This window comes from Hyaena hyaena, unplaced genomic scaffold, assembly GCF_003009895.1.
Source record: "Hyaena hyaena isolate Hyena2069 unplaced genomic scaffold, ASM300989v1 scaffold_54, whole genome shotgun sequence".
Lineage (NCBI taxonomy): Eukaryota > Metazoa > Chordata > Mammalia > Carnivora > Hyaenidae > Hyaena > Hyaena hyaena.
Genome location: NW_024080685.1, coordinates 4,176,010 through 4,197,744, shown reverse-complemented (window position 1 = coordinate 4,197,744; position 21,735 = coordinate 4,176,010). Strand labels below are relative to the sequence as shown.

The 21,735-nt window shown below is 39.4% G+C and overlaps 1 protein-coding gene across 3 annotated transcripts; it reads right to left on the bottom strand.

Moving 5' to 3' along the window:
- Positions 1-1,619: 1,619 nt before the first annotated feature.
- On the bottom strand, positions 1,620-10,413 carry CCNG2 (cyclin G2). Of its 3 annotated transcripts, none has more exons than XM_039230989.1 (8): positions 10,103-10,413; positions 8,995-9,170; positions 8,238-8,375; positions 6,762-7,012; positions 6,498-6,576; positions 6,319-6,417; positions 4,194-4,399; positions 1,620-3,057 (listed from the first exon to the last, which is right to left on the bottom strand). In XM_039230989.1, the coding sequence occupies exons 2-8, from the start codon at positions 9,130-9,132 to the stop codon at positions 2,937-2,939; spliced, it is 1,032 nt and encodes a 343-aa protein (XP_039086920.1). In that variant the 5' UTR covers positions 9,133-9,170; positions 10,103-10,413; the 3' UTR covers positions 1,620-2,936. The 3 variants fall into 3 exon arrangements, with proteins under 3 accessions (XP_039086920.1, XP_039086918.1, XP_039086919.1); XM_039230987.1 differs by having other exon boundaries at positions 8,995-9,132; XM_039230988.1 differs by lacking the exon at positions 10,103-10,413 and adding an exon at positions 9,217-10,017 and having other exon boundaries at positions 8,995-9,132.
- Positions 10,414-21,735: the final 11,322 nt, after the last annotated feature.

Genomic DNA, 21,735 nt, shown 5'->3' with positions numbered 1-21,735 from the left:
TGACAAATGCAAAGTACATGGTCTTTGTCCATGTTAGAAGCTGGTAAAAATGGGTTGTTAAATAAGCTAGCAATTTGTACAAGCACGGGGGAAGGTGGGAGGCAAGGGGGAAGATCACGTTAGAACCTAGCACTGAAATAAAAGGAACCGAAAGGAAAAGTCAGATCTTTGACCAAAAAAAAAAAAAAAAAAAAAAAGTTAAAACTGTCACGAGAGGAGTTCTGCAACCAATGTCTCTCTATAGCTGACCTGAATATTAACTGAGTGTGACAGGGTTAGAATAAAACATGTTATTTGTTCAATCTCTCTTCCTGAGGGTTACATGGGTGGAGACCAAGGGACCAGGCAGTGATACAACAATATGCAGCAGCAGAAACAACAGAGTGTACGTGCCACATCCCAGGAGCTGACTAAGATCTTGTAGTGACCCTGCTATACAGGGTTAAGTACAGGGTTCAACCAAGCCAGTGGCAGAAAAGAGGAGACAGAGTAGAGCTAAAAGCTCTACAGTATAAATGAAATAATATAAATGATAAATGGAAACCTCCAGTAAAGAGATAGGAGGAGATGTGGATATCACCTAAGTTTCCAACTTAAGTAGATGGAATACCTGTTCACCAAGATAAACAGGAATAGCAGGTTTGGAAATATTTGAAAACTTCTAAGTGGGGTGGCCAGTTGTGAAAAAGAAAGCTGGGAGCTCAGTGAAGAGGGCGAAACAAAATATACGGAGAACCAGAACAGGCAACAGATGAAAGTGTGTGTGTAGATTCACACTGTAAGAGCATCTAGTAAGCAAAGCAGTAAAATCCTGGAGGAATTGAATGAAGGTTTTGAGATTTGGAAAGCCACAAATTTCTTTTATGTTCCAAAAATCAAAATCTGAAAGCAGAATATATTGTCGATCACCCAAATTACTTAAGAAGGGGAGGGTCATCCTCAAGCCAAGAGTCACCCCTAGGGCCATGTTTTCCTAACCCTCCTATCTCCAAAGGAGAAGAGGTATTAGTAGTAAATGAAAACCACATTAGTAGATCTAATTTTCTAACCAACTAGAGAAAACAAAGGTCTACAAAATTAACTAGAGGGGTAACATATGCCCCTCCACACACACTCACTCTCTCTCACACACACACCCCCCCCCCCACCCACCCACCAGGACTTTCAAAAGCCTAAATCGTGGGGAAAAAAAGGTCCAAAGAGCCAGAAGCTGGCAGAGTCAGTCATAACAACACTCCTGTTTATTTCCCAAGCAACCTTCTGATTACTTTGGTGTGTCTGCAGAAAGTAAGTATCAATCTCCCAACCTGAGTATTCCAGTGTCCTTGATACCTGTTGCCTTTCGGTATAAATTAATAGGCATTCAGGTCAATATATCACTCTTGTTTAATGTAAGTCCACCCCAGAGAGAGCTCAATTCTCAAGTGACATATTTGCTTTCAGGATCTCCAAGGCTGAGGGCCAAACTGTGATGAAGAAATATTACCTAGTGGACTTCTGGTAACCAGATGAGAGCTTAACTTGGAAGCACTCCAGTCTCCGGCCAAGCTTTGCCACTGAAATACAGCAACGACTTTTTCTTTTTACCAATAAAAAAAGTTAAGATTGCAAACAAAGAGTATAATTCATTAATATTTTTATTTTGAATTGTAATCTATCATTACTTCAAAAAGATCCACTTCAGAAAACATCCAATGGATGTTGACTTACCATTTAAAAACTCATCAATGTATCATTTATAATACAGAATACACAATAAATTATATTTACATGCAATGACTAGACTACCACACACACAAGGTAAAAAAATACAGTATTTTTATGTACATTTTAAAAGATTTACATTTTCATATACAATTTATAAAGTTAAAAAATTCTCTGTACAAAATCTCAGGTGTACAGAGTTTGTGAATGCCTATTCTCATGGCTGTACCATCACACACATATGCTTAAAACTAGAATACTACAAACACTTTTTTTTTTTTTTTACTTCATGTTCAGTCTTGGCACCCATATACTAATACCAATATTTTTGAAATGTGAATTACAAAGGGAATGAAACAGAATCATGCAGACTTTTTTTAATATAAGAAAATGAAATAAAATATGCTACTAAGATCAACATTTACCATTCCACAATTACCTATTTCTCTCCAACTGCCAGCACTGCTTTCATACAGGTACAGGCATAACTAATAGATTATGGATTGTTTTAATAACATTAAAATAATACTATAGTCTGACAATACTTAGGCATTAGAAATGCAACTATCTATCAATCCTAGCCTGTCAATGATTTCTGCTTTAGCAGAAACCTCAACACATTATATACTAAAATTCACAGAAATGTCACTATTAATAATTCCAAAGTTTATAGAGTCTGCATCAGAGAGTAAGTGATCATTTAGAAAACAAGAACAAAGCAACAAAAAAAGGTGTTTGACATTTAAGAGTATATTCTCTGCTCTGAGAATGGAGAGTAGGGGAGATCTATGATAAACCGTAAAGGATTATCCAATGTCCCTGCTGAGGAAGCACTTTTACACTCCCAATCTGTTTAAAGAAAGACACGTGAAGGCTTTATAAAAAGTTTAAGATAAGCTACACTATTCATCTTTAAAAATCTTCTTGAAAAGTAGTAAATTGAAGGTATCAGCACCTTCCCTCCTCCCCCAAGTAGCTAAAGATCAATGAGAAAAATAAAGTGCCAATGTGTGAAACATTGTTAATTGTTTACGAGGCACTAACCCATTTGATGGCTTAGGATTAAACATGAAAATAGGCCAGATCTGATCTGAATAATAAATAGAAGGTAGGTATTCCAGTCTATGCAATTCCTGTCTAGATGGGGGATGGACCAGAAAACTACCTACTCCCCCATTTATTGCTTTGAAACCTGTACATGCTTTCAATTGTGGCACAGAACAATTAGATTTCTAAGATGGAAAGCACAATGTCTGTGCCACTTTGAAGTTGAAAAAGAAAGTGCACTCTTGATCACTGGAAGGAGAGTTGCTAAGACTCTCTTCACAACTCATATCTTCACAAGAGTCCTCACTAAAGGGAGAAAAAGAGACAAAGAAGAAGATTCCATTATTTAGAACATATTAAAGGTTTTACAGGCCAAATGAAACTGCTAAATGAGTATCTCTAGTCGCAGGGTTTTTACATCAAAATTTAAACTTTATAGAGACAAAATTTAACCTATAAGGACTTCCTAAAATGAACTGTAATCTATTGTAATCTCCTTAGAAAATATAAAGTTTAAGAGATTTAATAAATTATCAAACTATTATTCTTGTACCAATTAATACATATTAGCAACTAACTACAATCCTAAACATTTTAAATCCAGTAAATGGAAACTAAGGACAAAGTTCAATCACATGGTTTTGATATCTTTCTTGCAATAGTAATTATATCGCTGATGCTCCCAAATATCAAACCAAGAAACCAGTCAACTATGAAAATGAAACTTCTCATTATCTCTAGACCATAAAACAATCAAATTTAATAAAAGTATTCATTTTATGAACAAAAATTAACTCTGAACAAGACAGCAGCACCTGACAACACCATAAAGATACCTACATTAAGTCTGCTGCATTCATGGCGGTGGGTCCCTCTATTTTCCGGTCATTTAACCTGCAGTACCATATTAGGAATCCATACTAACCCTGCAAAGCTGGTAATGCCATTTCAGGTTTTGTTTATTCTTAAACTAGATTTCAGAGCGAGGGAGATGTGAAACAACCAGTTTTCAAAAAGGGAGGGAACGAAATAAGTCAGACGGAGGAAAGACAAATTCTGTTATGATCTCACTTATACATGGAATCTAAGAATGAAACAAAAACCAAAACCAGAACTCGTAGACGCAGACAACAGACTGGTGGTTGCCAGAGGCAGGGGGTGAAATAGATGAAAGTGGTCAAAAGGTATAAACTTCCAGTTAGAAGTCCTAGGGATAAGATATGAGCATCATGTTTTGCTTTTTTTAATAAAGAAAATAAAAGCGGGGAGGTTGGGAGCATAATTCTAAATCCTCACCTATTTTAATAAAACTACGTCTAGCTCATTTTCTCAGCTAAAGAGATGATGCTCTTGGCTTTCTCTAATGCTGTGTAATATTCGCACGTTCCATTTTGACTGTTCCCCACTCTGGGGAGGTCTAATTTGTCAAGGAACCTGCTTACCTTTCACTTTCATCAAAACAACCCCCTTCTGGTATTGTTGGCAGCTCAGGAACACTATAGTAGCTGTTGTGGAGGTTCTGGGCTGTGCGCCTTGAAACAATCCAAACCAATTTCTTAAGATCTGGTTTGCAACATTCAGGAGAAGAATATTCGGCTAAGCATTTAGAAACCAACTCTCTCCAGTAAATGAACTCAGTGTCATTAACCTGGGAAAAAAATTTTAATGAAAAGGTTAAATACCTTAGAATCACCCTGTGATGCTTAAAATACACTGATGCTTGGGTCCCACCACGGGACATTTTTATTTGATATGGGATGTGAGCTAGGCATCAAGATTTTTTAAAGCTACACAAGTGATTCTGAAGAGCAGTCAAAATTTGGTAACCACTGGTTTAAGGGAGGACTACCACAGGTACAAATAATTTACATAGAATCTAATAAAATGCTTTGCCTATTTTAAGAAAATACACTGACCTAAAACATTAGGTTTGCTAATCAGCGAAATGTTAAGTATATTTGTTAGTGGTCTCAATGAAAGGAATTTATCATGATTTAGATTTCTGTGACATAGCATTGTTTGGATTGCTAAAGACACCAGATCTATGCTAATGGCGAAGTTATTAGCAATTTGACAGGAGAGGAATTTCCCCAAAAGGGCACAGTTCCTCCACCACTGGAGAGTGCCCCAATTTATTTCAATGAGTCATTTTTCACTTACTTCCAGATAATGTCATTATAAAAGGTTGGATTAAAACTAATAAGTTCATTATTTAAATGAAAGCTAGAATCTATCTGCTAAAAATAAACACTTCACAAATACTTCTGCCACAAACAGAAGGTAATTTTGTATCATCTTGGTCTCTACTTCCACCTAATCCAGCTACATTTTAAACCCTTTGCAATCTGGCTTCTAACCACTAGCTTCTCATTCTACTGGCATCTCCTCTAGGTACAGAAGAGACCCCTTCAATTCTCATTAAACTTGGCCTCTCATCAAAATTCAATACTCCTGACCACCTCCTTCTTGGTAACTTTTTTCCAACCAGACAGTTGCACTTACTTGTCTCGTGTACCTCCTTCACTGGACTCCTAAGTGGAAAACCGCCAACACCAAAAACCCAGAGTTTCAACTGACTCCTAAGCAAAGAATTCCCAGTTTCTTATGGTTTCTACTACTATTTCTTCATGAGAAACTTCAAACCTCAATCTCCAACTACAATTTATCTTCTGAGTTTTTATTCCAGGCTGCCAAATATCTGCTAAATACTTACCTGCCTAAAAGATATACAAACTAAAATCATACTTCTTTGATCACAAATTAGTTTCTCAAGCTTCCTTCAATGGTGGCAACATTCTCCCCATCATTAGGTTCAAATCTTGGTCATTCGTGACTCCTTGTCTCATTTCCATGTCTGGCTTCCCAAAGCACTATTTGAGTTGGATCTCCTTACTTCTGGCTTGTCACCTAGACATTCCAACTTTAAGTCGACCTTAAAATGATTCCCAACCCCCTCTAGTCCACCAACGTCCTGGCCATAAGCCTTTGCTACCGAAACTTTCACTAAGATTCTTTTGGCCCAACGAGACTCCCAGTCATAGTGCCTCTCTCAGTCTGCCCTACCTCTGTGCTAACACAACCCTGAGGTACTCCTTTTAGTACTAATAGCCTTTACTGCAAAACTTACAGCGCTGGCTTAAGAGATTGACAAAGAAACACACTGTTGAAGTTATTTTGGTAATGCTACTAATGGGATAATGATTCAGCCCTACAGATGTCATGGGCTGCCATTAATATATTTACTAAACCCATTTCCTAGTATGTATTTTTGAACAATGCGCATGTTGCACTGTAGACCACTGTTACCAACAAGTGAGAATACCAGAGAAGGCACACCAACTGAACATAGAAAGAAGGCAGGCTAAGTGATCAGGTTCCCTTCCTGACAGTTCAATCCTGTCTGGGTCAAAGCTGCATTTTGAGAACTTCAACAGATGAGATACAAAAAAAGTGGAAAAGGTAAGAGAACCATACGGCATTACTTAATGTTTAAATCACCATCGGGGGAAAAACCAATAAATTAGATAACAAGTCTGCTTTAAAGAATAAGAACTGAAGATCAGTTACCTTGGAATGTTTTTTAACAAGCAAAAGAATTTCCAGTAATTCAATGGATTTCAAAGTTTCTACTTCCAAATTGAGAAGGCACAAAGCTAAAACAGATGGCTATAAAAAAAAGAAAAAATATTAAAAAAAAAATACAAAACAGAAACAGCAAGACATACGTAATCAAGAAATCAACTTACTTTTGCTTTTGAAAAGGTAAGTCGGCAGTTGCAAGCTTTCAGCTGAGCTTCTAGTTTATCTAGACTCAGTATTTCTTTCCTATACAATGAACACATAGGACAAAATATTTATTAACCTTCCAGAGATTTAAATGATTCTAAAAACTTGCTACTGAAAATCCAAGTTGAAAGTTTAGAGAAGTAAAAATATAAATTTCACTGGCATTACACCTGTTACCTAGACCAACGTTAAAGCACAAAATTTTTACTTTTAACCCCACTGACCTTTCTGATGTATGACACAGTACGATCGTATGGTATAAGTGCAAAAAGTTTAAGGCAGTAGTAGCTTCCAATTCATAGTGCAATTTTTCTGAAATTATTTTTTCCATCCGTTTTATGTCAGAAGCAGTACATTTACATTGACTGATCCGGATTACATCATGAGTGGATGGAATATTGCATTCTTCTTCAACTATTCTAGCAGCCAGCAAAAAACAACAGACTCCAATGCAAGACAAATGTTTAGGTTTCACCTGAAAAGCAAAGAACAAAAAGCTTCTTCTAACAACGGTCACTCTGATTCAGTAAAGCCGACACTTACTTACCCTTATTCACAATTATAATTAATCAATTTTATGTTTTAAACTGACTTAACTTCCCCTTTTTAAAAAAGGCATTTTAAGCATTTAAGTAATTTAAATGTAAATTCAAAAGCTATGTTTCTAACACTGAATTATACTTTGTATTTCAAACATGAAATTCTTAATAGTGCAATCTCCCCCAAAATAAATTAAGCCTTTCAACTCCAAGAAAATATATACTTCTTTGGATATAAAAATAATGCATGTGACTTAACTTTTTATTTTCTTCTCTATTTATCTTTAAATATCATCCTACATTTTGGTGCAAATTTGCCCAAGAGAAATATCGCATCATTGTGCAGAATGGAGCATATGTAAAAGCTGCCATGGACAGATGGCTGCCCTTTTCTTTTCACTGCCCTGAAAACTGACCCAACAGCTGACAGCAATCCTATTGGCAGAAGAACTGCCACATTTTTCTAACACTAGCTGGTTAATAAGACTATGGTTCCCTGCTTTGAAAAGACTTCTCACAGGGAAGGCAGTAGGTCACCTTTAACATCCTGCTATACTTCCATTTATCATGTTTCAGTATTAAAAATACCTAAGCTCCAAGAAAAACATGATGACGGATGAAAATGTGAAGACCTTATTTTGAGGACTGTATGCATATATAGGGAATACCTATAAACAGCGTTCTTCATTTTGTCACATCTGCAAAGAGAAGGTATAGAAAAGGTACCACAAAACCTAATTTAAAATCCAACAGTTAATTCTGTAATCTCTTAATCCAGCACAAAAGATCACAATTTCAATGAAAAATGCTTACGTATAGAGACATAATTACATTCACTTCTCAAACATTTATCAGACCCTTGTATGCTAGCACTGTGCGGCGCACTAGGTTTAGAAATATAAAGATACAGGGACGCCTTGGTGGCTCAGTCAGTTAAGCGTCTGACTCTTCATTTTGGCTCAGGTCATGATTTCACGGGTTCCTGAGTTCAGAGCCCTGTGTTGGGGCTCCGTGCTGACAGTGTGTAGCCTGCTTCGGATTCTCTCTCTCTTCCCTCTCTCTGATTTTTTCCCACTCGTTCTTTCTCTCTCCCTTAAAAAAAAAAGTGCATATACGTATATACGTTCATATATATACATATATGAGCGATAGGTTAAATACCTTCATAAGAGCCAAGAATCTGTCCAAAATATTGACAGCCAGGACAAAAGTTTCAGTGCAAGATCCAAAAAAGTTGGTTAAACTTCTTAAATCTTCTACTTTGGCATTTCTCAATCTGGGACACAAAGCGTTATCATCCTGCAATAAAAACCAAGAGCCAAAGTTATGACTTTCTCAGAACTAGATAAATACACACAATTGGATTCAAATAAGGTAATTTTTTCCCCTTAACCTTTAAGAATATCGGGGGAAAGAGTGGAATCATTTAACTAATGCTACACACCTTTTCAGATACAAAATATATATACACATCACTGCTTTTTAAAAACATACATTCTACAAGAGCTTCAGAAATCCAATATAAAGTGAACTGTTGTCACACTTCCAGCGGTTATAGCAAATATAACTCCCCTGTAATGGGGCTAGTTAGATTTTTGTTTTCTAATAAAAAACACAAAGACCCTACTATGAAGTATTTCACGGGCAAAGGCTATTTCCACAACAGAACTACTCAATTCCAAGATAAGAGTCACCCACCCAGAACCTGCAAGTTGGGGGTGCCACATTTGAAGACACACCTCTGTAGAACTAGTATCACTCTCATTCGTGCATAAGATTGTAAGATTTACCTTAGTACTCTAAAAAGCCCATTTTTATCTTAAGAAACTTTGCAGCCTTTAATCTTGATTCAACGAAAAGTTACCCTTCTCCAAGCCCTATCAGCTGTCTGAGCAAGACATCTTTTCTGGGAGCTTACCTCCGGTGTAGCCTCGATCAAACTCAGCCCTTTTTCTCGAGGTTGGAATCTCTGTTCTTGTTCTAAATAGAGGTTCAACAATCCGAAGAGCTGGACCCTTTCACGACCCGCCAAATATTCTGCCCCTAAATCCTTCATCTGTAGCAAAGACACCACGTACAGTTAGAGGAGGGATCCTGGGGAGGGGGTAGGGAGGGGGCAGAAAAGAGCTGGTGTCAATACCTCAGGCGAGAGAAGCCCCGGCACACCCCCGGCTGGGAGCGGGTGAGGGGATCAGTCACGTCCTCCAGACCCGCAGCGCGATCCTCCCCCACCGCCGGGGAGGTGTGGCAGGAGGAGGGGCCGCGCTCGCGTCCGCCGGCCGGCGCTGGGTCAGACCGGCCAGCCCCAGCCTCCCTGCGGTTTCACAAACCGGAAACTGTCCTGGGGCGGCGGGGTCCCCACGGTCCGCCCTACCTGAAGCCGTGGGGGAGGGGCTGCTCTCCGCAGAAAGCACCCGGGGCACCTAACGCAGCGGGTCTCGGGAGTGGGCGCTTTACACAATAAGGGGGAGGGGAGAGAGAGTCTCGCGACTGAACAAAGAACCGGAGGGAGGAGACTCCCGAGCCCCGCCCTCCCTGGAAGCCCAGCTCCTGAAGCCCCTCTCGCTGCAGTTCAGCCCCCAAGCCTCCATCCGCTGCGGCAGCGCCTATCCCCGCTCCACCCGAGTGGCAAAACCCCGCTCCGAGAGTGCTGGAGTGGCGTGGCCCATCCAGTCGGGGGACAGAAGTCCAGCCCACCCCGTGCCCGGACATCACCCGTCCATCCACTGATGCCAGGTTCCTCAACTGTGCGCAACCCTGGGGCTGTCAATCCAGGAAGCACCACCCCAGCGAGCCCCCGTGACAAAATGGGGGAGGGGGGTGCAACCAAGGAATTGTCTTCAGCCTCCTCAACTCACCACTCCTCCTTCCAACACCTTTCCGTCTCCAGTGCCCATTCCCCTGAGGCAGGGCTGAGGGCAGGACCGGAGTCGCTCCGGGGCCGAGCAGGTACTCCCACATCCCCGGACCAAGTACTTCCCAACCACGAACAAAGGAACCCCGCGAGCCCAGGCGAGCCCACTCACCGTGCCGGAGAGGAGCCTCCACCGGCCCGCGACGTCACGGTCCGGCAAGGACTAGGCGCGGCGGGGGCGTCCGAACCTGTCTTCGGAGGTCGGGCACCCGCCGCCTCAGCTGTGCCCCCGGACCGGCATCGGACCCTTCCCCCCACCCCCCACTGCCGCCTCCGCCTCGGCCTCACAGCCGGAGCTTCATCTCGCTTCCCGTGCGCCCACCCTCCGGCTGGGACGCAGTGCCGGCCCTTCAAGCCCTGGCCCTCCGCAGGCACAGCCTCCTCCACAGCGGAGGCCGAAGCAAATCCCTTGTTTTTGTTTTGAGTTCTCGACGCCCCCAAGGGGGCGGGGCACGTGACTCCCCGCGGAGGGATCCGCGGTTTCCGCAAAAGACTTTGAAAAAGAGTCCCACCCCGTACTACTGTCCCCAGCCCGATTTGTGCCCTCTTCAGCTCGATTTTGCCTTGCCGAGCCACCCCTCCTTCGCGGTCTCCGGGAGGAGGGTGGAATCTGGGCGTTGGCTTTCCGCGATTGATCCGGAGATGGGAAATAAAGGGAGTGATAGGTTTGAGAGGCGGAAGGAGATAGTTTCTGGTCGCATTGCACCTTTTAAAGGTCCCCATTTGTTTTGTTTTCGCTGTTTTGAAAAGTCCGCCCAAAGCAGCCGGCTCTCCGATTGGATACTGGTACAGAGATCAGAATGCTGAGCATCTGATGCACTCTAGAATCCGGATTGGCTAACTGATTAGCCTTTGAGCCCTCTGATTGGCTTTCATCTTATCCAGAGCCTCTATCTTCCTTAGGGCCTTAGCAACTCTGGGGTCTGGATTGCGCATGCCGTATAGCTCCGGAGGAATTTATAGACCAGACTGGAGGGGTCGAGTCCTTCCCCCCCAAAACTAGTCCTAGGGGTATGCCACTGTACGCTCTTCCTGTCCACAAGCCGTAACAGCTAGAAAACATTTATTTTGTTCTGCGGGTGCACCTTATGATAATCAAGTTATAAAATTTTGAGGGTGTTTATTGAATATTTACAAGTAAAATGCCATCATTTCTCTTATTTCTTCAAATTTGTTCCTACCAGCAGGAAAACAATGGAGATGATAGGTGAAACGAGACTGGGAAAACGTTGAGTTGATGAAGGTGGGTGATGGGTACAAGAGTGTTGGTTATACCTATTCTTTTTACTTTGATGTGCCTTCAAATTTTTCCATGTACAAGAGGGGACTTTAAAAAACAAAACTTAACCTGTTAATATTGATAAGGACATAGAAACTTTTAATAATTATAATCTCATGCCTCCAGAGGTTGTCATTGTGCTGTTGTTTTAATGAAGACTCTCCCAGAGGCTTCTTGGTCTCAGTCACCCATAAATTATAACTTCTTGTCCATTATAATTAACGTTATTAAGAGGCGACACCTCTAACAAGGCAGAGCAAAAAAGCAAAACAAAGGGTGCCTCAGGCCAGAGAAACAAACCTTCGCACAGAATGTCTTTGAGGGATGTTAAGAGACTCCTTTCTAACATTTATACTTTCTTTACTTTCTCTGTCAATTCCCAGTCACGGTCAGCCAAATACACAAATCAGTAAATAGTGTTCTTGAGTTCTTATCTAAGTAATCAGCCCCAAGGAAAAATTTTCTCTTTTCTGTTCATCTGCATGTTTTCTGTGAATTGTTTTATTAATGTAGAATACAAGGAATCATACAACACAGCTTTAGAAGCAGCTTTCTCTTTCCAGGGCAGCTAAGGAATTTTAGAAATAGCTCTCTTTAATTATTAGAGAGGACTAGACATAAAAGTCTGGAGCACAGAGCAACTGAGTGCAAGGAGATTTCAAAGAGCAAATCCTCCTATTTCAGGGAGATGTGACCTTATTCAGGGTTTTAGAAAAAAATAAAACTACATTAACAGACTATCTTTATTTTTTTTAATGTTTTTTATTTATTTCTAGGAGAGAGAGAGAGAGACAGCGTGAGCAGGGGAGGGTCAGAGAGAGAGGGAGTCACAGATTGAAACAGGCTCCAGGCTCTGAGCCGGCAGTCAGCACAGAGCCCGACGCGGGGCTCGAACCCACGAACCGTGAGATCATGACCTAAGTGAAAGTCGGACGCTTAACCTACTAAGCCACCCAGGCGCCCCATACATTAACAGACTATCTTTAAATGATTTACAGGCTGCATAATTTTGTGCAATGCCTGTGATCTTTTAAACATTAAAACTATTGTTTTAATTTGACATAAACTTTTGTGCTGGAAATCTGTGCTGAAAAACGTAAGTGAGCATATGCAACTAACATGGAAAATAAAGCTAAGATTAGAATTAAATAGGTAACAGCTCATTGAGGTATATAAAGAGGCTCCAGAGAGAGACAGAAAGTAGCTGGACAGAAAACATACACCTCAAGAGAAAGGAGAATTTGTGGCCAAAACATGAAGGAGATTGGGGACTTTTTTTAAGTAGGAGAGAAAAGGAACATAAGACAGAAAATAAGTGATGTGAAAGAGGAAATGTAAAATTATGTGGTAGAAGATTTTTTAAAATAGAGATGGTATAAGGCAAAAATAAAGAGATCAAGAAATTGTCATTGACTTGGATCACTGTTACAAAGTTATACAAAATGTATACTATATGATATGTCATATTTTTTTAACTTTTATGAGGCAGTCTTTTGAATGATGAGCTGTTCTTTAAAAGTAAGACAAGAAAGTTTGGTAAATTGTATTCAATTTCCTGCTCTTGGCAGGCTCTATTCAGTAAAGGAGAAAAGACTGATCAAATTGTCCAGTATGGAGCCCTTTATCCACTTCAATCCACTTACCTTTATAAGATAAAGAAAATAGCAATCATTAAAAATATTGGTCAGGTAGTTACCTCACCCTCTTTTTCAAAACATCTCCTTTGAACAATGATGATATTCTGATGATGCAAGTTTTCTCCTTTTGTTATACTGATTTTTGGCAGTTAACATGGCCTTTATGTTTTTATTTTATAATTTTTTTTTTTTTTTTAGAGAGAGAGTGAGTGTGTGCATGATAGGGGTGGGGGATAGGGACAGAGGGAGAGAGAGAATCTTAAGCAGGCTCCATGCTCAGTGCAGAGCCTGATGCAGGACTTGATCCCACAACCCTGGGATCAGGACCTGAGCTGAAACCAGGAGTCAGACACTCAACCAACTGAGCCATCCAGGTGCACCAACCCTTTATTTTTTAATCGTTAAATTTTTTAAATAAGTTATTTTTGAGAGAGAGAGAGAGAGAGAGAGAGAAGGGGAGGAGCAGAGAGAGGGAGAGAATCCAAGCAGTCTCCTCACTATAATGCAGAACCCAATGTGGGACTCAATCCTGTTAACCATAAGCACGACCTGAGGTGAAATTTCGAGTCAGATGCTAAACTGGGCCAGCTAGGTGCCCCAAATTAAAAAAACTTTTTTAATGACATACTTTCTTCAGGCTCCATTTGTCTGCCCTTATCATTTTAGTTTACTTTGCTGCAGCTGTAGGTCTTATTTATTTAAAAGATCTTCTCCCCTGGGTAACTGTTAGCTACCTTTAAGTCTTTTCTAAGCTTTCTTGGGGGCAGCTTTCCTGCATTAGGCACACATACAAAACAGGGAATCAGAAATCTGACAGTCCCCAGGGCACCTGGGGGGCTCAATCAATTAAGTGTCTGACTTAGGTTCAGGTCATGATCTCGTGGTTCATGAGTTCAAGCTATGTGTCAGGCTCTGTGCTGACAGCTCAGAAAAAGAAAAGGAAAGAAAAAAGCCCAAGAAGGACTTTGAGGGGATTTATTTCATGACAAGATACTTGGTCTCCTACAGCACAGTGAATAGGGGTGCAGTGTGATTGAGTGATACTCTGTTCCCAATTACCCATGAAGGTCAGACAGGGAACTTGTCCTCAGTGACATCTGAGACTGTGAAACTAGAAAGTGGGCAGAGAGCAGGAAATAAACAGTAGCACACCCACAGAAACACTGCCTTCATTCAGCAAATCCTGGACTCCTGAGGAGTGTCCTTCAAACCACTCAGCACTTAATCTTCTACCTTGAGAAGAAAATAAGAGTATTTCCATGAAGCTGCTGCACTGCTTCCCTTGGTGCTTTATACTTGGACTTCCCCTGAGCTTTGTAAAAAAATCTTTCTCCTTATAAATGAGAATTTTAAACAATAAATCCTAACTTTTTAACAGACATTTAACAAATATATACTAGATACCAGGCATGATACTAGGCCTTAGGGATATAAAAATAGGTAAATAAAACACAGTCCCAGAATAGGCCCTGGTACGTCTGAGGTGTAGGGCAAAAGCTCTAGCTAAGGGATCCAGATGCCCAATTTTGAATCCCAGCTTTCTTTTTTTTTTAATTTTTAAATGTTTATTTAATTTTTAAGAGAGAGACAGAGTGTGAGTGGGGGAGGGGAAGAGAGCGAGGGAGAGAGAATCTGAAGCAGGCTCCAGGCCCTGAGCTGTCAGCACAGAGCTAGATGCACGGCTTGAATTCACAAACTGTGAGATCATGACCTGACCTGAAGTCAGACGCTTAATGGACTGAACCACCCAGGTACCCCCTTACTTAGTAGAAGTAGCACCTTAAATATCTTGAATAGTGTGAATTGAACTGAACCTCAATTTTCTAATCTGGAAAAAACAATAGGGAGGAATAATCACCAGAACAAGAAATAATTGTTTCTTCTTCATATGCAAAGGTTAAATAGAAATATTTGTGAAAGCACTTTTACTATATACACCTGTATAGGCTGTCAGGACTTTTATAATGCTGTGACTTCTTGAGGGAAAAGAAGGGACCATCCCTCGCTTTGTCAAACGAATCTAACAGAAAACAGCCCTGCAAGGAAACGATCTCCGAATGAGGACTGGTGAAGCTGACATCATGCCACACTCCCTCTTCCTCTCATGCACTATTCCTGGCTCTAAGCCTTGGCCAGTTTCTGTCATTGAGGTGTTTTGCAGATCCAAACTTCCTGTTTAGATTAACCTTGTTAGCAGAACCTGGCAAAGGGGACAGGAATGCTTGCCGGAGGGAAAGGAAGAGGGAAAGCATAAACTAATCTGGAGTGCCATCTTGAAGTGATTCAGCGTTTTCAACCAACTGCTCATTTTTTAAAATCTGAACTTGAAAGAATGAGATGATTTTATATGCAATTAATTCCTTTCTTCAAGCAATCAGAATAAATGAGTGAACATCTCCTATATTCTGCCTTGTGACTTTCTTATAGACAAGCCCCCAAATCTGAAATTAGCAAATTCAACATTTACCATCTATTTACTATATAGATAACTCGTTGTAGTCATTGTCAATGATGGAAGCATATTGTATCTTTCAAAGGGAGTGGTTATCCATGCAAGTGTTAGTGATATTCATAATACAGTTAATCCCCAAATGGTGATGTGCTCAGCCTTGGAACTGTGGGACTGACCCAAACGGTAGAGAGCTTCTGAAGGACAGCAGTTTTTCCAGCCAGCCAGGTCGGGCCCTCCCAGTTCTACTAGTTTGCAAGTGAGTTAGCATTCAGACTCAGTGCACATTCGACCTCAGTGTCCCAACTCATGACTTTAGTATCCAGAACTCTTTCTGTTACGCTAAAAGTTACCTGAAATAAATGGAGTAGCTTTAACATGGCATGGAGAGACTGGTAAAGGAGCAGGCAACGGATAATTTGGTAATTCTTGAAATCAGAGATGATTATCTAAAAATGGTATGTCTGTCCCAAAGCAAATATATTTTAAGTGATCCAGGCTGCATTCTGGGACATTGTACATTATTATTTACATAACACATTCTTCTTTTATGATTTGTTCCAAGAACCATAACCTAAGTCAGATATTTCCTGTCTTTTCTTGCCATCTCAGTGCTCTGGGAAGTTGATACTGTCAGTAAAGAATCATTAGGAGACATCTGTTGAATACATCATCTTAATCCTAAAGGAAGTTTTCATTTTCTGTGAAAGTAATTATCTCTTATTTTGATCTCAGATGAAAAGGCAATTGACATTTAAGATGATATGAGTAAGTAATATAAGCTTAAATTTTGCTTTTGTTATTTTAAAGTGTCTTCAAAATGACGGATTTTTTTAATTTCTAAAAAGAAAGATTGCATAATTTCAAAGATCCTCAGGTCTGCTTAATTACATATATTATTATGTTTTTAACCACATTCTGAATAAGAAATTCTGTCTACATGCAAGGTCAGAACTATTTTTTTTAAAGGAGGAGTTGAAACTTTGCCATTTGGAGGAGTTCTCTCTAGGAAAAAAGAGTAGGATTAGCAAATACAAAATCAGATATGAAAGTGAATATTTATTTAAGATGAAGCAAATCAAGAAAAATTGTAAATTTTTTAAAGTTGACATATATTAACTGTCCCAGTTATTTATTTCTGTGCAGTGAATCACCCTAAAACTTTATGGCTTAAAATAATAATAATTTTATTACTGTCACTCACAGTCCTTGGTTGGGCTGAGCTCAGTGATGCAGTCAGTCCTTTCTCAGGGTCCTTCATGAAGCTGCACTGAGATGGTGGTAGGGGCTGGAGCCATCTTGTGGCTCCCTCCCTCAGGTGTTTGGAGTGGGGGCTGACTGCGGGCTGGGCTGAGGCTGGTGGCCAGAATGCCTATATGGATGGCCTTTCTCTATGGTCTTTCTACTTCCTCACAGCATGGTGACATGGTTTGAATAAACCAGGTGAACACTGCATCTCCTTTTATGAACTATCCCTGGCAATCATGTTGTTTCTATACTAGTTTCATATTGCTACTATAACAAATCACCACAAACTTAGTGATTCACAACTACACAAATGCATTATTTTATAGTTTTGGGGGTCAAAAATTTGAAATGAGTCTTACCAGGCTCAAATCAAGGTGTTGACAGACCTACGTTCCTTCTGGAGGCTTCTATGGAGGATATATTTCCTTGCATTTTCCAGCTTCTTGAGACCAACACATTCCTTGGCTTGTAGCCCCTTTCTTTATCTTCAAAGCCAGTTTCCTAGAATCTTCAAATCTTTCTCAACTCTGACTCTTCTGCTTTCCTTTTCCCCTCATGAAGATCTTTGTGATCTTTCTCATTCACAGTATGAGCTATAAAACTTCAGGGCATCACTGAAAACTGGGCATACTCATTAATTAACTTGTCTGTTTCCTTTTTGCAGAAGCATATTTTGAGTTTTATCTTTGTCAACATTATTTTATATCAAATCAGCAATAAATTTTTATTAATAAACTGCTTAATGCATGGTTATGGCTTAAATTAAAAAAATTGTTGCTACCTTAAGATGTTTCTTTCTGTTTTACGACTCATTATGAATATGACAATACATGAAAAACTGGGTAAAGTTTTTCTTAAATAAGACATGAATCCTAAAGTATAATATTTGCATGTTTCCAAATTAAAAATAGTTAAAATAGTGTGTCCCCAGATCAACTTTTCCTTAGCCAGATCCCAAAATTATGGTGGGCACTCAAATACCTCCAAACACAGGAGAAAATAGTACAGTGGAGTTTGACATGGAGAGAGACAGCTGCATTAACTGACTACAATTAGAATGTCTTCCTTTTGCAAAACTAGAAAAAAAAAAGTGGGGTGGGGGGGAAACCCTCTGGGCTCTGCTAGAGCCCATCCTGAGACCTCAGGAAGAGCCTGTGCAAGTGAGGTCCTTTAAAGCTACATTTCATTAGATTCAAAATAAATCCACACTTAGTAATCAATAATTAACTGTCAACCATTACACTAAGTGATTTATATGTATTGACATATTTTTAATGGCTGTAACACACATAGATGCAGAAAAAGAGGTCCAGAAAGTTTAAGTAACATGATCCCACACCAGATAGTGGTGGGTTCAAGTGGATTCACTAGCAGACTCCATGACCCACACTCCTTTTTCCTTTTTAAGATTTTTAAAAAAAAATTTTCTCTTAATTTTGAAAGAGAGGGAGAGAGAGAGTGTGGGCATGCCAGTAGGGAAGGGAGAGAGAGAAATAAAGGGAGAGAGAGAGAATTCAGTAGGCTTTGCACCACCAGTACAGAGCCTGATGCGAGCTTGAACTCATGAACCATGAGATCCTAACTGTAGCCAAAGTCAGCTGCTTAACTGACTGAACCACCCAAGCGCCTCATGAACCTCACTCTTAACCACTAATTTACATAGTGATTCTGATATCTATCAGGAAGAAGGAGAATAAAACTCCAAATTTGGAGATAAGCTTGCTCCATTTAGTGTATTTCTTCTTAAATTCATGTAAAATTGTTGCATCAATATTTTAGGTTAACCTAAATGAAGACAATTTAGATTTGGATGTTTTATTAAGAAAATTAATAAATTATCCACCTGCATACTTTTGTAATGTGTTTCTCTTTTGTTGTTGTAAGGGTTTCTTCTTAAATAACAAGAGAAATCTGGTTTTTCTCTACCAAACTAATCTGAAAAGAACTTGTCCAGGGGTGCCTGGGTGGCTCAGTTGGTTAAGCATTTAACTCTTGGTTTCAGCTCAGGTCATGATCTCACGGTTCATGGGTTTGAGACCCATGTAGGGCTCTGCACTGACAGAGCAGAGCCTGCTTGGGATTCTTTCTGTTCCTCTCTCTCTGCCTTTCTTCTCCCTCTCTCCCTCTCTCTCAAAATAAATAAATAAATTTGAAAATAAAGGGGAAAAAATTGTCCTGATAGAGACCAGGCCTATCTGGATTAATTCTTCCCTGGAATTTTGAATTAATGTGTTTCTAACAAATCAGGCCAATTGTTTGGGCACAGTTTACCACTCCAATCACAGGAAACCCAATAAAGGAAGAACAAAGAGGCTCTTTCTTCTCTGCCTGTCTTTAGCCATTGCAGGGAGATGTCTAAAGACTTAAAAAATCATGTGAAAATGTCATATCAGTAGTTGGCAAATGTCTAAGCTCTAGAGGGAAATTGCTGCTGTGTTCCTACTGGTCTTAATAAGGAGCTATTTTGCAGCTATCTGGGCTGTTTTCCATCAAACGATATGTAAATATTTTTTGTCTTTATAACAGAAGATTGTAATCAGCAAATACTCTGATTGCCCTGCCATGGCTACTTGTACTCTCCTATTCTCAGAACCTTCATGAGGAAGTCAAGCTCTCTGATCATTCACTGCTAAAAATAGCAGTTTTGAGTCTTACAGCCTGTTTGTAATGATGGACAAAATAATATTATCTGATCTTATATTTAAACCAGTAGAAATGTATTGACTCATTCTGCAGGAAGATTAGCCTCCAGAATATTCAGGTTTTTGTAACCATGTGTTTTATAAATGCAGCCCACACTGCATTTTAAAAGTTCTGCTGCTTCTTTGTTCGAGGTAATAAACAGTAACTGGGCAGCTGCTCTATAGAAGGCACAGTGGCGGAAATAAGAGATACAAAGTAACTATGGTTAGACCCTGCACACAAGGAGCTCCCAGCCTAGGAGGGGAGAACCAAGTGTACAAATAACAATATTACTCTTTGATCTGTTCAACCGTGCACCAAGTATAGCAAGCAAGACTGGGGAAGAAGTTGTATCAAGAGGGGGAAGGGAGATTAGGTAAATCTGTACAGAGGACTGAATTCTTGCTTCTAAAAAAAGTTGCCTTTACTATGCTACTCTATCTTCTCCATTCAACTCCGAATGTTGTATTTAGTTTTAAAACTGAGGGGCTTCTGCCCTAAGAACAGATTAGCAGCATCTGAACTCCTCAAGTGTTCATGTTGGTAGAATTTCTACCTGCAGGACGTTCTTTGAACACTGGCATTTGTCAGGTATTTGTGATATTCATTATCTTAACTAAAATTACTTCAAGTTACATTTTATGACTTATTTAGGCTAAGTCATAATATTGCCACTTCCCTATAGGATTACTTTACTATTTTTTAATTATGAAGATAATAAAAACACATTTCAGAAAACGTGGAAAAAGGAATCACCTATAACCAAACCATCCTATGCAACTAATATTATTGTGGTAATGTAAAATCTGCTGGTCTCTTTTCTGATTTAAAAAAAAAAAAAGTACTGTTGAAATATACATACAAGAGAGTTCATATAGTTTACACACAATTTAAAGACCAGCGATAAAACAAGTGATTATATATCCACCAGTCAAGTTAATAAATATAGAATATAATTTGTACCTTTGAAACCTCTGGATACTTTGCTAGGGTCACATCCCCCACTCCTTCTCTTTAAGTAGTTCTAGTACTAAATTTTCAGTTAATCACTCTCTTCTTTAAAAAAGATTGCTTAAAAAATAGATTGCTTTATGTGTATTCCTGAACAAAATATTGTTTTGTGTTTGAACTTTGTATAAGTAGATTCATATTAAATACATTAGTCTGTGACTTCTTTCAACATTATGGTTTGCTGGTTTGTTTTCCTTTTTAGGAGAAATCCTGAATGGGAGCCCAGCCTCAGAATACTGGACGCTGTTAGCTTTTGCTGCCCTCCTGGGTCAACTTTTTATTTTTTAGCTTCCTGCATGTTTGCCTATAGGTAACAATTTTAATTGCTACATAATGTTACATTGTTTGAAAATATCACATTCTATCCATTTTACTGTGGATGGACTTTGGATATCTTTCCAGTTTAACACCTTTATAAAAACTGCTGCAACTCATGCCCTCCCCTTCCCCACACATCTCTGTACAAACATCCAAGAGTCTTTCTATGTTAAATACCTGTAAGTGGAATTTTTGAGTCTCAGAGCATGAGCATTTTCAGCTGGATTGAGTAGCACCAGTGGTTTTCCAGAGCAGTTGAACTAACTTCCACTCCCATCAATTCTCTATGAGAATTCCTATGGTGGCACATCCCCACCAACTTGTTATCCGTTTTCATGATACATAAAAATAAGAATCAGAATGACTTATAAGTCTGTATCTTCTTCTTTGTGTAAAGCCAACCACAGATCAGATGCTCAGTAAAAATTCTCTGGTTGCTAGATTTTGGAGACTATGTTCTAGAAAATTCAAGACCACTATACTTAAACATACAAGTACTATTTTCCATATAGAAGAGAAAGCTTTGCTTTTATTTTTGAATTAACAAATACACACATACATAAACATATATGCAAACACATATACACTCAGAAACACAATAATATGTAATGCTTATTAACACACAACATGGGAGCAAAAAAACACTATTTCTTCAGTTAAAAAGAGAGATCCAGAAAATTTTCTACCTTACATATAAGCACACATATATGTGCATAGTGTATATGGGCATACATGTATATGCAGCTGTGTGTATGTTCCTCCTTAGATTTTTGAAGCTGTGGATAAAATGGGTTTTAAAACATTGTGATTTGAATATAGTAGTCCGTTTCATATGCTCTTCATTTGAAACCACTGATTAGAGGTTCAATTTGTATAAAAATCAAATTAAAAATACATAGTTTAAGGACATCTGGGTGGCTCAGTGGGTTGAATGTCTGACTTCAGCTCAGATCATGATCCCACAGTTCGTGAGTTCGAGCCTCACATCAGGCTCTGTGATGATAGATCGGAGCCTGGAGCCTGCTTCAGATTCTGTGTCTCCCTCTCTCCCTGCCCCTTTCCTGCTCATGCTCTGTCTCTCTCTCTCAAAAATAAATAAACATTAAAAAATAAAAAGGAAA